Raw genomic sequence first — 18,172 nt, 5'->3', positions numbered from 1 at the left:
CCTTTTAATTTCCTGACCTTTTTCAGTGAACTACTTGAACCAATTATCATTCTGTTTATCAAGAAAGATGCAACCTTTTGAAGGAAGCTTCCTTCCTGATATTGTTTTGAAGAAGTACAAATCTTGTATTTTTATACTGTGGATGAAATGTGTCACAATTTACACTATTCTCTTCAATATAGTTCTTATCTTCATCAGACAATGCGAGTGAGGTCTTTTTACATGACTGAGAGGTGGGTTTTCGGATGGTTCACCAACCACTAGAGGATTTCTCTGTAGATTATTAATTTTGGTCCCACAAGTACCAGGGAAATACAGGATCACCTCTGCAGAGCCCATGCTTACAGAGGCTAGAGCTAAATGCAACTGGGTTCGCCCATATACCCAGAGGAGTTCTAAGGTTCATATCCTAGTAAAGGCAATTACTTTTATATGGATTTAAATACTAGATCGTAGGTATCGATGTTCTTTGTTGGTTAGGTTTCAATTAACCATGCACCTCAGGAATGGTCAACCTGAGGCTGTTCAAGACTACAATTCATTTACATTCATACATATCATCCTCTGGGGTAATACCTTACGGTGGTTATGGAGGCTAAACAGAAAAAGAGAGAGAGAGGTGCCCAGAGGACATTGAAACTCACCATGACAGAACCATGCACCAATTGGCATGCAGTTTCCTCCTTGGGTAATGGTTGTATTTCATAAGGTCTCGCAACACCATCGAGTTTAAATGTAAAAAGAAACAGTGTAGAATGTTGTTGTGTAAGGGTATATGTTTTAATTTATGTAATGCAGGTGTATAGTGAAGTTTTCAGCAGCTCAGGGTGTAATAGGAAGGAAAACTGCAGAGGCTGTGGCCATGGGGATGCCAACTCCCAAATTCTTACAGAATAAGATTACCCATTGGGAGCCAGATTTGTTTACAGATGTCTAAGCTCATTTATGGATGTAGCGTTGTGAGCTGTTTTGAGATTAGTAGTTTAACTATGAAATTTAAGTCTGTTGTGGATGATTTCATAGGCAGATCCATGATCAATCTGTATTCATGTCATCAATAGTCACTTGTTTGTCTTCTAGAACTAATACACATATGTGTTAAATGTTATCAGTTGTAACCATAGACAAGGCATCCAGTTCCTTCTTTATGCACAGCACTTGTGTGACAATTAATTTTTCTATTTACTAATAGACTCCATTATGGTAAAACACTATTCCTGTATTTTACTAAAATTTAATAGGTTTTGACCTCTAATGCATAGTTTAAGACCATAAAAAACAAGTTACTGAATGTTGTTTCTTTGGTGCAAATGAAAAGTGGAGGAGCAGCAATGATTAATATTATGGTTGTGACAATAGTAATGACTTATCAACTTTCACTCTACTCAGAATTGATAAGTTGAAAACGATGCATAGCATCTGTGTCCAAAATCACTAGCGTTGCCTACAGAAACAAAAATACAGATACATAGTGAATAATTATCTACTCACCATTATATAAATTAAAAGTCTTTACCACCAGCAAATTTAAAAAAAAAAATAGATTAGTAAATAACAATAAAAGGAAGTTATTATTACCTGATGTTTCTGAAGTAGGTGTTAGTTTGAAGAAATTTTACATTCATAAAAAAGGTTATTAATATTGATAATATTTTATCATAATTGCTTTTAAAGAGAAGTAATACAAGATGATATAATATCTAACATTCACATATTGACCAGAATCATTCCAAAAAGTATTTAATCTGACCATATTATGAAAACTGTTCTCTTATGAGATTGTAAAATAAAGCATTCAAAGTTCTGAAAGGAAGAAAAAGAGGTTTAATAAAAGCAGCAGTTTTGATTTTATTACCAAAGCAAACGTATTAAAGCATGTATCTGGAGAGTAGTCAAACCAAAGAAAAGAGGTAGTTTATGAGTAGACTTATTCTACCCAGAGTTGATCTGCAATAGAAGTATATTAGAAGTAGGCCAGTAACGGTCAATGTAGCAGATAAAACAAAATGAAACTAAGAATAAAACACTTAGAATGTGAATTGATACAAAACTGAATAACAAGCTGTCTACCAAAGTACACAGAAAAAGTAATCCTGGAATTAAGTTAAACAAATTAGAAGATATGAAAATTAAATTATAAGCAACTTGCTTAATTAAATAAAAATAAATAACAAAAATAAAATTTGAAATAAAGGTTCCATCTTAAAAAAAATATAAGAAACTAAAAAGAGAAAAAGAGGGTCCTGTTTTTAAAAAGAAAAAATCAAACAATCAGAATCATCTGTATGAAGACAGATGAATCATTATATCATGAAAATCTGATGTGATGTGTTATGACAAATTTTATTTATTTGTAATTTTTATTTTGAAAAACTCTCATGACTATATAAGATAATGGGTATTTATATTTTAAGTTATATCTGATTGGGTTCAATTCAGGCTGGGACCAAACATTTTAATCCACATTTCATCTGACTCGTCATTATCATTAAAATATGTACTTTATATAGTGTGACATGTGTTAATAGTAAAATAAAACAAATTATGAAAAACTCCAGTAAACAATTGTATGAAAATGATATTACACTAATATTGATTTGCTATGAGTACACTAGTGCAGTCACTGATAATAACATTTCATTAATGACTATAGGTCGGTACTTACGTATTAACGCCACCGCAGCTACAGCTTTATTTAAAAACAAAGTAGTCAATCGGATTTCGGTGGAAAATGGGCCGATATAGAGTTTAACATAGATTCAAAACAGTCTCTTTATTAATTTTAATAAATGGTTATTTATATTTATTTATTTTAACCAAATATAATTTAACCAAACTTAATCTACGCTCGCTTCGCTCGTTAACCTTGACTAATTAACAGGAGTGTTTTGATTATTTAAATAATAAATAATTGCAATAATTAATGAATTTATTAAATAAATACTCAAAAAATTATGGTGTTAATTAGTCAAGGTTAGTGAGCATAGGTTAAGTTTGGTTAAATTATATTTATAAAATAAATAAATATAATTAACCATTTATTAAAATTAATAAAGAGGCTGTTGTTCATTTTCCATCAAAATCCAATTGACTACTTTGTTTTTAAATAAAGCTGTAGCTGCAGTGGCGTTAATATGTAAGTACCAAAGTATTTAATTTTGATATTATATTAATTTTCGTTGTAAGTTAAGTAGGTAAAAAAAAATTGAAAAGTTTAGGTTTTTGTTGAATAGTGTTCAAATTATTGTTACATATTAATGTAATGTACGATTTGTGTAAGATTCAAGGAATTCAAATGCAAGTTAAATTTTTTAATATATATTTTATGATTATGATATGAAAACTGATTAAAAAATTTAACAGCAATTTGCCATTTTTATTAGGATACCTGTTTTAGTGTATAAATTGTATTTGAATTAATATTTTTTTGATTATTTAATTAATTAGTAATGATTGATAAATGATTAAATAAATAATAAATGTAATGAAATATATCATATTAATTTTTAATGTATATCTTTGTCATGAAATTATTTTTATTTTTGTTATTTTTAGTTTTTGAAAAGCAATGATATTGAGAATCTAATGATAGAAAAAATAATAAACTTATGTAATTGTTGAAATGATAGAAGAAAAAGAAATATAAAAAAATAAATATAAATAGAATATAATTACAGGTGATTTTTTTTTCATGTAAAGTCTTTAAAGAAACAGTTCAAAGAAATTAATAGAGAAAAGAATTTTTTGTAACTGTAAAAGTTATTAATAAATGTTGTGAAGAAAGCTTTTAGGGAGAATAAAAAAATGTAATAATAATAATTATAGATATTGTGTCTTAACAAAATTTCTGTAAAAATAATGAGAAATTTATAAATTTTACATGTCTGCAAACCATTTTATTAGACTAAAGTTTGAACGATAACAGTGTCATAGAAAGGATTCATAAATAATTACAGTGAAAAGTAAAAATCAACTCGACTCTTAACAAGAAGAAAATTCAGAAATACTAAAAAAAAAAGTTGGTTTTGATAAAAAAAAGAATAAAATTTTAAGATTATGTGATGTTTCTGTTGAATTAAAAATTTTTTTATAAAAAACCTGAATAATTATTCATAAAACCTGTTGCTTTGCAGTAATAGTGCCATTATATATTTTATTATCTTAATAAAAAAAATAAAAAATTTTACATTGTCTTTGTATATAATTTTTTTCTTGGGGAGGGAAAGTATTTAGAAGTTGTAAAAATTCTGTTAATGAATAATTTAGTTTTGTTGTTTTTTTTATTAAATGTAAAATAAATTAACTTTATTATTATTTTTTTTTTTTAGAGGTAAATGGGACAATAAATGATGGTACGCCAAAAAGTTCTGGTGTAAATAAAAGCTGGACACAAGAAGATATGGATATGGCATTAGATGCATTAAGAAACCATAACATGAGTCTTACTAAGGCATCCATTACCTATGGAATTCCTTCTACGACATTGTGGCAACGAGCTCATAGACTTGGAATTGATACGCCAAAGAAAGATGGTCCTGCAAAATCATGGACTGAAGATATTCTTAATGTTGCATTAGAAGCGCTTAGAAATGGTTCTATTTCAGCTAATAAAGCTAGTAAAGCATACGGTGAGTTTGTTTTGTGAAGTAAATTTGAGAAAACTTAAATTAAAATTTTTTGTGAATTGTTACATTTAAAGTTAAAAGAAAAGAAAGAAAAAAATTATTACAACTATTGTGATTCAATTATTTGAAAATGTATGGTATAAATACTTTAAATTTCTTTTGTTATACTTTTAGTTAATATAACTGTTTAAATATCTGATAACTTTCCTTTTTAGTTTGGACATTGCTTAGATTACAGCCAATTCTATGAATTATTCTAAATATGCTTTATAGTATTCTAATAACATATACAATTGAGGAGAATGTTATGAACCTTTGTATAGAAGTTGTCTTGTGGGCATTTTGGAGCATCAACTGACAACAATGACGTGACACAACTACATTCATCACAGCAACCAATCTCACATTAATGATTTCAATGGCAATAGATTATTCTTAATGGGTATTGTCTGATTACAGTACTTTGTGACCACATCTGTTTTTTTAATCCTTGGGATTACTAGGAAGTTTGTGCCTTTCCTGATCCAAATTACTTTGGACATACATAAACCTTTTACTTTCTTATTGCTTATTTATCATAAGTTAGATGTAATTTGGTAAATTTTTAAAATGTTTTTAAGGTATTCCAAGCAGTACTTTATACAAGATTGCAAGACGTGAAGGTATAAGACTAGCTGCTCCTTTCAATGCAGCACCTACTACATGGAATCCAGATGATCTTGAAAGAGCATTGGAAGCGATTAGATCTGGACAAACTACCGTCCAAAAAGCTTCAGCTGAATATGGTATACCGTCAGGAACACTTTATGGGAGGTGTAAACGAGAGGGTATTGAGTTGTCGCGTAGTAATCCTACTCCTTGGTCTGAAGATGCTATGAATGAAGCACTTGAATCAGTGAGGTATTTTATTTTATTGCTATTTGATGTCTGTAAGAATGTGTGTAATGAAAATGGAAATTAGTATGCATGGAGTATTGTGTTCTTTATGAAGATTTTATAGATTTATTTAATTCATTTACAAATGTTTCAAACCACATTAAACAACAATAGCTCTTCAACTTTTTACCCTTAAGAGGAACTTCCTTCTTTTAGTATTGAAAGAAATCAGGATTGCCATTTATAATGTTATTTATCAGGTGTAGATAATGTAATGTAACCTTTTATAATGATATTAATTTTTAGAGAAATTATTAAATTAAATTAAATTTTTTTCAAGTTTTTTAAAATAGTACTAGGAAGTTAAATTTATTGACCAGATATATAAACAGAATTTATTTTGGTTTTTTTCTTATTGTTTATAAATATTATGTTATATTTTAAATCGATCTACTGAATCTTGTTACGTTTTGTACTTTTTTTTTATTCTTTTGATGACATGATATCTCTACAATTGCAGTTTGTACAGATATAAAACGCAACACTGTGCTTTGTTTCAAAGTTGATATTATAAATTATTAAAGTGAAATAATAAAGAATAGGTTTTTTTCTACTACAATTTAAAAATATAATGCAATATAGTAGCCAGATTACTTTTGGTCATAAAAGAAAATAGAATTTTTTGGAGGTATATTTGGATTTCAATATTATCTATTTATTACTTACCAGTTAATTCAGTGATCACTTGGACACATATACATGTACACACATGCACGTGCATGTGTTATTATTATTATTATAACTATCGACATATTAAAAATAAAGAGCAATCAGAAAAGAAGAAAAACTAGTTAAAATTACAAATTTATGTAAATAATAAAACAAACTACGCATTCAGATACTTTTTTTAGTGTTATTAGAAGTGTAAAAATGATTTATATTCAGTTACATAAATTTTCAAAAATGTATTTCTTCATTTGTGTTGTTAATATTCTTTTAAGTCTAGACAGTCTAGTCTATAGTGTCTAGTATGTACAGTGTGGACTTTTGGGAAAGAAATTATCTTATAAAAGCCTACTTAATTATTATATGAAGGACTGTATTATTATATGAATAGGTCATACAGATGTACTTAATCTGAGAATTTTATATTGTGGAAAGAAAAACTTAATGTATACTGATGAAATGATGTTATACTATTAGCTATGTTTGTTAGGAACCTATGCCTAAGCTGGAAAGAAAGTACAAGGAATGCCACAACATATATCTAACTTCATTGTAATAGTAAATGGTGTCTGATATAAAATATTAGGCTTTGTTTCCTATTGGATAATGGATTTTTATAAATTTAAAGATATAATTTTTAATGTTGCCAATATAATGAATATATACTGTCGCATGCTTGTGGTTCGTCCAAGATATTGAGAGACTCCACAGATACAAATGTTTATATAAATACAATTTATTAGTCTCAGAATATAGAAAATAAGACAAGTCAGTAAAGACTTTATTTTTGTAGGAGGGAGGTGGAAATGCATTTACGCATTGAGTGTCTGGGCTTGCACTGGGGGTCTTATCTAACTGCCATCAGCAGACTATCGACTAAAACCATCTCCCTTTCTACCAGGAACCATTTAACACATTGCTTCAGGCAGAATCCTATTCTAGCCTGAGAAGGCTGATACTTAATTTTCAGGATTACTCAGGTCACCCTTCTTGATCCTGAGAATGCTCCCAACGAATTGGGCCACACTTTCCCCCAGCAACTAAGGTCATGAAGCATCATCGTAATGATGTTATGGGGCTTAGTGCTGCAGATCTTGCCATTGTCCTGTACATCAGGACAATAGAGGCAGTTGTGGGATGGTGCTTCGCCTGTGACATGGAGATAAACGCAGAAGTACCCGTGATCTGTTAAAAAGGTCATTAATTTTTAACCTAATTTTTTTTCATAGAGAGGTAGAGACCTCTCCATGCCACTGCTCTGTCCTTGGTCTGATCAGAGGGACAAGCCTTAACGGTCCAGTCTATTGTTCTCTGGTCTTGTGACCCAGGGCGAGAAAACGTGTTAGTCTGTTCCTCTTTGGCGATGATCTCCCAGTCTTTCACTGCCCATCGCCTCCTATAGGCTGCCTGGCGCTCCCTTGCCAACAGAGCAATGGGTATGATGCCGGCGACCATTAGTACGACAGGCTCAGAAACCGTCCAATACGTGTAAGCACTTGCAAAGCCGCGGTACATTATACCCACCGTGAGCTGCTTGCAGAGTTTCTTTTGAATCTTAATGACTGAGCCCACACTTCTGCCCCATATAACAGTACGGAATACACTGTGGACATCAGCAGTCGCAGTTGCAGTCTGCTGGCCTTTGGTTCGGCGACATTCACCAAGAGCTGGTTGAGAGTGGTTATGGCTTTCACAGCTCTGTCGGCGGCTCCTGAAGGTACTCAACAAAGCTGAGTTTCCAGTTAATCATCACTGAGGTACTTCGCAGCCAGCTTGGTCCCGACAATCTTGTCCCAACCCACAGGGGGGTGGAGGATGTCAGTATTCTTCTTCATTAGAATCTCGATCTCTGTTTTGCTGAGGGCTAGAGACAACCTGTGGTCATCCAGCTAGGCGCTGACCCTCTATATCGCTTGACTGAGCCTCATTTTGGCGCGCTGCAAGTCGCAGTCTGCAAAAAATAGCACAACATCATCAGCGTATCCAACCAAGGTCAGTGACACTTTAGGCATCTCCAGCCTTAGCAACGCATCGTAGATTGCTTCATTACAAAGGTCAGGGCCGAAAATCGACCCCTGCGCTTTCAATGATATGTTTGTGGTTTTACACCAGCCTGCCACAATCTCATAGATGAGACTGCAGTTCTTCAGGATGTGTTCACCATTCTGAAGAGGTATCGAGGCATGTGGAATGAATACTCCAGGTCCTGAAGCATATCGCTACACTGCACAGTGTGATATTTTCATAATCTAGAGGAACAGAATTATTTAGCCCATACTCAGTGGGTTAAATAAATGGTTAAGGGTTTTGGTTGAAATATAAAAGCACTAAATTAAAGTAAACCGTAAAAATGGTAAGAATTAATTTGTAATTACAAAATAAATAAAGAACTAAGAAATGTAATATATTATACATATATTATATATTATATTATATTATACATTAAAGTATACACTTCTTTGGGAAAGGGTTGCTTCCTGATCAGTTCGAGCTGGAGCACTCAACTCCAAGAACTCACATACGTTCCTACTGATTTTGCCACATTTGGTTTTTGGGGGAGCACGTAAGATTGCTATAAATAATCTGAAGTTAATAGTAATCTGTTAATTAAATCTTTATTTGTATCAACACTTGATTTCCTTGTGAATAGTTTTCTAAATTGTCCTTATTTCTGGCCTCTTGTGCTTCTTCTGAAAGTTGGCCTATTGGAAAGAATACATGATTCTATAATATCTTTGCTGTGAAAGAGAATCTTATGCATGCTTACGGGCATTGGATACCATGAGTACTCTCGTATATGTAATTCTGTGGTTTCTTTTAGGTATTCGTAAAAATTTTTACTGTTAATGGAAAATCCGCTGCTATGTATACACTCTAATTATGACATGGAAGTGCTTAATAAGCTTAATGTGGACACCTGTTATTTTAGTTGACTTATCAGCATTGTGAAAAAACTTAAGAGCTGTGTTACCTTCATTGGTATTTCCAGTTTGTTGTTTAGGCATGTCTACTAACAAGCCCAACTTGTTCTTCAACTTCTCTTGGACTTGTTTTTTCTTTTCAGCCACTTTGTTTTTATTTACAGCTCCCTAGCTTGCTATGATTTTTATTTCAAGACTTATGTAAAATGTGTAATATGCATTCAAAAAATCTAATCAAAGAATGCAGAAGTGACAGGCCCAAAGAAAGATCACTTTTTACAGTTTTTTGCAAGATTTTCTTCACATTCATCTCACTAGGCTTGGCACCACACAAGTAACAAGTCTTGTGTACATGTAGCTGCGGCATTACAAATTTTGCCATCGATCATGCAGAATATCAATGTTGATATCAAGATTACCAAGATTTCAATGTCATTTACACTAATTTTAATAGATAGTAATATGTTACTTGCTCCTTGATATTATCGACTTCTGCCTTTATAACATTCACAGTTTTTTTAGCAAACATAAACTTGATGGGATGGCGCTATCTTGTAGATGATGGGGAAGGGTTTTGTCATACAATATTTTTAATTTTTCACTGAGTATAACTGAACTCTCGGCAGTATCCGAGAGTGTCCACCAGTACACGGGTTGCTTCCACCAAGCCAGCCACTCTGTCCTTGGCTAGCAGTAGCAGCAAGTCATCAGCTAGCTTACTTGAGGTTTGCCTGTAAGATGTTGAACATTCTAATGAAGCCTTCTCTTCGCTTTCTCCAGGTCTTCCTGAAAGACCTAAAACTCCCTTCTGTGTGTGTGGACTAGCTGCAGTGCACTCATGCCTCTTTCTAGGCAGAGCATGCATTGAGTGGGCTACACTCCTTAGCCTTGTGCTCCTCGCCCTTGTCAGGGTCTTACATTCATAAGCCAGATGGCCATACCTATGGCACTGAAACACCAAGGGACCTGTTCCCTACACCTAATCTGGCAGTACACCCATCTAATTCTTATCTCGGATTGAGTAAGTAATCTGGCAACAGCCTTCTCTACAATCTGTACAACTGCTACCCTCTGCTCCCTGGCATCAACATTGGTTACACTAACCTAGAAGTGTTCTATGTCTCAGAGATCTCTTAATGCTGCTTCCACATCCTCCTTCTCTGTAACGCAGTCTAGATCCTGGATCTCCAGGGCCTTTTGCAGTTTCAGATGGTGGACTAAGACACTTTCTCGGAGTACAGCCTTTAGGGCAGCACTGAAGGTCTGTTTGTCTTTAGTGGTGTTCCCAAGCACAATCAGAACATCTCCCACTCTGATCTTTCTTATTGGTGCTACTTCTGCCTTAGTCTCTTCCAGTTTCACCCCTTCTGGATTTGACAAAGAGTTTCAGCATAAGTTTTCCTCTCTTGTCTTTTTTAGGAGGTTGCTTCTTTATGATTCCTCCTTTTCTTGTTTTTGCTGCTCTGAATGCTCGTAGAAGCATCCACAGCAGCTCTCGTGTGCTTTCTTCTTCCTGCCTCGAAATCCTCGAGCAAGGCAGCAAGTTCAGTAAGCCCATTCTTTATTTCCATGGACATATTTTTTTGTCTGCCAATTTTGTCTCCCATTTTTTTGTAACAGTGACCATGTCATAACAATTGCCTTGCATCTTTGCAGATGTTTGGTAGCTTCTCCGTCCAAGATGTTTCTGGAAGAAAAGTTCATGTTTTGGCTGTTCACCATAGCGTTGTATAATTTATTTACTGTAGAAAGTTTAAAAAAAATAGAAAATAATTTTAAAAAAATATATTTTTTTTATTACATAGCTTTAAAGTTTCAATTTAAATTAAAGTTTAATTTAGTTATTTTATTTACTTCTTATTAAATTATTTCTATTTTAATTTGTTGTTTATATTAATTTGGTAATTAAATAGCTTGGTTTATTATTAGGTATATTTTTGTTGATTTGTTTGACAAAAAGATGAGGGAAGTGAAAGAAAAAAGAAAAAGAGTATTAGTGCCAGATAGAAATTGCATAGCATTCTGGGTATGAAGAAAAAATTTGGACAGTCCCCCTTTATGCTTTGGTAGGTGAGACTTGAGATAGGCTTAACCCCCTCAACTCTCTTTGTAATATATGATTTATTTATTAATCAATAAATAAAATATGAGTTGAATGCAAGGGCATATCCTGGATACACCAAAAATGTAACAGCTAACATTGAAACTGTGTTGTTATTTCACTTGCTAGGTTAGCAGATGATCTCTGAAAGCATCCCCTGGACTACATCACCAGAGAGCGAGCGACCAACTGACTGTACAAACTAACCTAGTAGCCACATGCTTAACCTCAAAAAGTAGTTACTAACCTATAACTGCCATGTGGCAGATACATAGGTTAAACTGCCTAGAAAGTAGCATGCCACGAGAAACACATGAAAAAAAAGTACTTCCTTGGTAGACTGGTATCACCTAACCTATAATCGCCACTACGTGAAGTAATAGTTTAGACTGCTTGAAGAAGGGAAAAAATAAATAAATAAAAGAAGAAATAAAAGCAGGAAAGATAATGAATAAGAAAAGGCAAAAGCAAGAGTGTAAATGAGAAGAATGACCAACTGAAGATAAAAACTAATACCAAGTGGCCCGTAGGACCACACATGAACATGAAAAACAACACATGCACACACACACACACACACACACACACACACACACACACACACACACATATATATATATATATATATATATATATATATATATATATATATATATATATATATATATATATACATACACACACATACACAACATACATACACATACATACACACACACACACACAATCATGAGAAAATACATAACAAACAACTAGAGCAATGTACAACACACACCAAACCTTTTCTGTTTACAATAGGACTACTATAACAATTTATGAATGAATTTAATACTGTCGCTTACACAATTTGCTACAAATAACTAGCTGAACAACTTCCTGCATTCATTTTGATGCCACTTTACTCATACTACATGCTGACTGATAACATCTTACAATCGTGACAAACTCACCTCACAGCACTCTTATACTTGCTTCACACTGACTTTCCACTTCATCCGAGCAGTCATATATACCTGACCTACAGAACTGCCACCTTCCTAAACTGTTGAAGTGTAAGAATTATTTTCCACACTCTTACATTTTCCCATAAATTTCTGCTGTGGTCCAGTAATCCTCATTGAACAACAGTTGTTGGAGGTCTGTTATTGACAGTATTACAAATAGTGATTGTTAAACGTACCTGATTTCTTCTATTACCCTTCTGGATTTCTTCATAAATATTTTCTCGTAGTTTATTTTTAATTGAAAGGAATCCATTACTCAGGTCTGTTATACTTCTAGTGATTATTGGAAATATAATAATCGTTAAAAATATTTAATGCTAACATACAATCTCTATATCTTGATTGTTGTGGAGAAATGAGTATTTATATTAAATTTCTGGGTATAAAATTAGTAAGTGAAAAGTAAATTAAATGTATTAGATTATCAAAAATTGTGTCCTTATCTTACACATGTGTGCTTATGCTTCTGCAAGTGTACACATACATCACTCTGGTCTCTTTTCATTACGTATAAAAAAAGGTGTACACATACACCAGTTTCTGCTGGCCTCCATGGTTATGGTTATGCAGAAAATTCCTTTGTACCTAAAAGTGTTTCCTGTGTGCACTGTGAGCCACATACAACATGTAGTCCAATTTATTTTAAACACATGAAAATATCTCTCTCAGCACTATCAGAAGCATTTGTGAACTAATCTCTTAGACTTCTTGGTAGCCAATATGTAAATGCAATATTTTCTTCAGTCGCATGGCTAATTCAACTTTGCAAGATGAATTTATATGAATCATTCATCCATTTAAATTAAATTTCTAGTAAGGCAGACCCCCTTATAAGGATGAAGTTTTCAATTTCTTCCTTGAGTTGTGACATTAGCAATTCACTAACCGTGTTAAGACAAATTCCACCAGTTTATATATATTTGTAAAAAAAAAAAAAATGCAGTTTGTACACCTTTTTGCAGGAGATAAAGACAAAAACACGTTTTGCATTAAATGAATCATTTATATTTGGATAATTGTCAGAAGTTTTAGCATAGAATGAAGCTGAATTTAACCTTTCTTATGCTTATGTTTATGGGTTTATAAATGAGGTGGAGTTTGTTGATACCAAACAAGCATTATCTTTGGAGAAAAAAAATGGTCTACATAATTGTATTGTGTTGTTCCAATACTATCCGTTGAGATAGCATCATTATATTTAGCCTGTAGTTAACCCTTTTTAAATCTTCATATCATGAAGATTTGCTCATCATATAATGATGAGCAAGAGTTTTCTATTCCCCATATTCTTGTATGTTATATATTGACTTTTCCACTACTGTGAAATACACACACATCACCAAAAAATTTAGACATGAACAAAACCATTCTTCCTGGATGTTCACACAGGTATCTAAACTTGCTGATATGGACTGTGTTGGTACATGGTGTGAACATGATCATTGTATAAGGGACAACTTGTTCTTAGAGAAATGTCTTCCAACACATTTTTTTACACAGATGTCCTGTTATGTTGTTTGATGATTGATTTTTCTAGTCCCAGATGGATTGCTTTGTTGTGGTCATTTACCATATTTATTCTGAAACATCGCAATAGTAAGAGAGTAATATGAGCACATAAAAAGCTTTTTCCACTAGAATAGCGATGATTTTTCTAGACTGGTTATGCAACACAATAATCAGTATTGAATTGACAATAGTTGTGCAAATGTAAAAAATGTGAAGTTATATTAGTAGTTACTGTCATACAAAAGTAAAATTAATTTTTTTATAATTCATAAGAAATGTCCTATTTCTTTAAATTAACCCTTTTGTATGTATGTACATATATGTTTTATATATATGTACAAATATTTTAATTTTTGTTCATATCGTTAAGCATTCATAAATGTGATATTAAATAAGATTATGTATTGATTATTCTGTTTTCAGGATAGGTCAAATGAGTATCAATCAAGCAGCGATACATTATAATCTACCTTACTCATCATTATATGGAAGATTTAAAAGGGGGAAATATGAGGCTGAACATAATGATGTTGCAAGTACAACATCAGATGTCGAAGTTGTTAGCTCGATGGGTGGTGTTGGAACAACGCAACACAATTCTGTAGTGACAGCACCCCCTCCGCATATTCCTCCACAGATAATGCTTGTACAGTATCAGCAAGCTCCACCTCAATTACAAATGTACCAGCACACGCCCAGTTGAAATACAGCTTCATTTTATGCTACGACTGCTGGTGAGATATATTCATAGAATTTGCTTATGTCAATCCATTAGTTGCCATAATCTTATTGGCAAAGTGATAGATTGTGCGAGTTGAGAATGAATTTGTATTTTATTCATTCTTTTATTAATTGATGTGACATATGTGATAATGTATATTTAAAGAAACTTTTTGTTTTAGGTACTGTATTAATTAATTGATAAATACTAATATTTTGTGACCGATTGACATTCCTTGTTTACTATTTATTATTATTTAGTTATTGTTTTGATTGACTGTTGATATTGATGCATTTATTTATCGAGATTGTATTTTTCTCATTCTGTTTAAAATGTAATAAAAATATGTTAATTTTTTTTATAAAAATGAATTTGTATTCTGCAATTATTGTTTGCTGGTTTCCAACCTTTCAGTACATTAATGTTAAAAAAAAAACTTACTTTTCTGTTACATTTTATAAATGATGAGATTAGAATAATTTTAAAATACAGTGTGTTAAAAAATGTTTTACTTGGTACTATTGAACCAAATGTGTTGTGACTTCAGTTCAATAAGGTTCCATTATAAAAAAGTAAAATTTTACAGGAGAGCAATTTTAGTCTTGGGTCTGCATTATAAGACCTCTAGCATGATATTCATTTATAAACTTTACTAAAGTTTTTAAGGTTGTTGTTTTTATAGTGTCACAAAAATTGGTTTCTTTTTTACTCCCAATTCTATTCTATTTTGGAACTAAAGAATATGAATATACACCATAGTATAAGGTATGAATATACCTTAGTGAATTCAATAAGGTTTCATCAACAATATTTCCAATAAAAATATTTTTTTTTTAGTACACTGGTTTTCTTTTAATAAAATTATTATTTTACACACTAGTTATTATGGATATTCTAATCGATTAAAACTTATCTTGAAAATTATTAATAAAAGTTTTTAGATTATTAGCTAAAAATTAACAAAATTATTAATATAGTATTTTAATTATTTTACCCTGTAGATATAGTAATTAATAATAAGGAAATGAAAATTAAATCTCTTAATAAATTGCAAGTTTCAAACTTGGGCTTACCCGACTGAAACAATTTCTTTTTCTAGTAGCCCAGTACTTAAAAAGTCCAGTATTCTAAAAAAAATCTAGTTACTAGAAATTACAAAAAATAAGAGAAGATTGCAGAATCAAAACTACAAATTCTTAAAACTGAAACTAAAGTTAAATTGATAAATAGAGTGTAATACATAATGACTGACTATAACAATTATTATCTACATACTATTACGTAGAAGACCTATTTCTTCAAAAATATCATCGCTGTATGATTTACAGACAATGGACAATGGTGAGTCTGACAAAATTACAGCTGTGAAACCTTTGAAAATGGAACAATGGTGCAATTAAATTGTTTTGGTATTGTGCTGTAAGTCTTGGTCTGATGCTGTCATTTGTATCACACAAAATAGATTCTTGTGGTTTACATTAAGTAATAGTCTTATAAAAGATAGAGGAGACCAAACTTCTGATTTTCTTAATAATTTTTCAATCTGAGAGTGAACATTGCTGTATGCCTAGGTGTTTATTTCATGGTAACTGTTTCTATGTTTTTTGTCTTAACAAAATTTTTCTAATAGCTACAGATATTAAACTAACTGTTCTTATTTTGTAGAATGCAAACTGTAACTCCATATTACTAATTTTGGTTATGTGCGGATGATTGATCACTATTTTATCTAAAATTTTAATAACAGCACTAGCTAAATCGTTGCTGGAACGCTCTGTAAGAACCTCACTCCAGACAGCACAGTATACCTGGTTTGAACCTGATACAAGGCAGTCATATTGTATGTTGTAAAGTTTTCCTGTATACAATATTGATTTCAGAATGTGGTAATGTTATTACAGTTTCTAAGTCAAAATGAACTGATATTTGTGTTCTGTCACCATTTTTATAATATTTGTATTTATATTTTATATTTTTTGTCAACAATTTTTATTTAATCTTTATTGTTTTCTCCTCATCAAATCTTTCTCTAAAATGTCTTTCATATTCAGATTTGTCATCACCATTTAAACAGTTTTGCTATTAATCCCAAATAACTCCCACTTTTATGAAGCATGAAGCATAATCCAAATTGGAATCATGGCTCTGCAATTGTGTGATGTAACCTTAGGAAAAGATTTCATGTGATATCTTACTATTTCCTTATCTTCAAATTGAACAGTATATTTTTTTTGTATTTCTTCCATCAGGCTTTGATGTTGCAAAAATGCTGTTATTTTTGTGAACATTGTAGATGGGGTTTTGATTTATGCATAAATTTACAAGAATTGTTACAATTTTTTGTAGTCTTAATCATCTTTGCAGGTTTTACCTTGCTATTGCTGCTAGAAATATATTCCTTCCCAGCTTGGTAGTTAAATGGACGAGACCTTGGTAGTTTTCCAGTTAAATGGATGAGACTGTACTCTTATTTTTTCCTAGATTTTATTGGAGTTAGAGAATCAATGGTTTGACTTAAATATTGTCTGTACAAATTTCTTCTAGGAAATGAAAGAGTGACTACTTTCAAAATCATCAAACAACCTAAAAATAAAATACTTTGTAAATTACAGTGAATATTTCACTAAACATTCATAAAAATGTTTTATCACATTATCTTGTAATAATACAAAATTAACTTAATTTACAGTAATAGCTCTTCTGTAGTATTTAGGCCTATTTGGAATGTAAGAGACTTTCCTTTCCTCCAGTCTATTCATCTTCTGACCTTTATTAGAAATAAAAGTAATATTGTAGGCTAAAAGGATTATTTATATTCATACTTTTCTGTTGTAATATAAAAGTGGGATAAAAAGCAGTAGAAAAAACTAATGATAAAAATAATATCTTGAAGACACGTAACAGTACAAAGAACCTGTCATTTCAGGTTTGGTACAATAGGCTATATGAAAATGGCACTGATTGATATATATTCTAACTGTATTTTTAAAACTACAGTGGCATAACTAAAAATAGGTGCTAAATCTGAGTAGTAAGACTAATAATTAATGCAAAAATCTTAAGCTTGCATCAAAACTATGAGGTCGATGTGCAAACATAACAAAAATTTTATTGAAGTCAAGTTACTGAATGCTTAATTAAATTAAATCAATATTAAAACAGAGATTTTCTAGCATTAACACAATACCAGAAAAATTTAGTTTACACATACACTAGTTGGGTTATATCATATCAGCTGCTTAGATATGAACAGTCTGTAGTATCCACTAGTTATAAACCAAAATGAAAGAAAATGATATATATATTTGCTGAACAATTCCTATCCAGCTTACTAATGCAATTTATATAGTTAAGAAGTATTTACAGACATTTATTGTACTGCTTAACAGCTTTTCACTGCCAAGTGTCTTGAACATGGGAGTCAGTCAGAAGCCAACTTTATTTTTTGTTGTTTATTTGTTTAAAAAGGATTCAAATGTTATTAATTAAGTATCATTTGCATATATAAGGTAATTAAAATTTAAAAAAAGAAGAAATCAAAAATATCACGCACCGGCGCGAGACCAGCACTGCGAAAGGAATTCTCTCAGTGCCAGGAGGATCAGTGCCGGGTCTCGCGCCAGTGCGAGATCATGATTTTACAGACTTTAATTCACATAAATCGTTTATTATTTATATTTTTGTAATCA

The 18,172-nt window shown here is 31.7% G+C and overlaps 1 protein-coding gene across 3 annotated transcripts in view; it reads left to right on the top strand.

Annotated features, from left to right (window-relative positions):
• psq (BTB-domain-containing protein pipsqueak) overlaps nucleotides 1–14,846 on the top strand; it is a 76,382-nt gene extending 61,536 nt beyond the window's left edge. Inside the window, exons 9-11 of one of the 3 annotated variants that reach the window (XM_075370036.1) lie at nucleotides 4,329–4,628; nucleotides 5,246–5,525; nucleotides 14,186–14,846. In XM_075370036.1, the coding sequence (XP_075226151.1) occupies nucleotides 4,329–4,628; nucleotides 5,246–5,525; nucleotides 14,186–14,465 (860 nt within the window). In that variant the 3' untranslated portion in view covers nucleotides 14,466–14,846. The remainder of the gene's footprint in view (nucleotides 1–4,328; nucleotides 4,629–5,245; nucleotides 5,526–14,185) is intronic. The other 2 variants (XM_075370034.1, XM_075370035.1) reach the window with 2 other exon arrangements.
• The last annotated feature ends 3,326 nt before the right edge of the window (nucleotides 14,847–18,172 follow it).

This window comes from Lycorma delicatula, chromosome 6, assembly GCF_047948215.1.
Source record: "Lycorma delicatula isolate Av1 chromosome 6, ASM4794821v1, whole genome shotgun sequence".
Taxonomy (NCBI): domain Eukaryota; kingdom Metazoa; phylum Arthropoda; class Insecta; order Hemiptera; family Fulgoridae; genus Lycorma; species Lycorma delicatula.
Note: the sequence above shows the minus strand (reverse complement) of the source record. Positions and strands in the feature narration are given on the sequence as shown.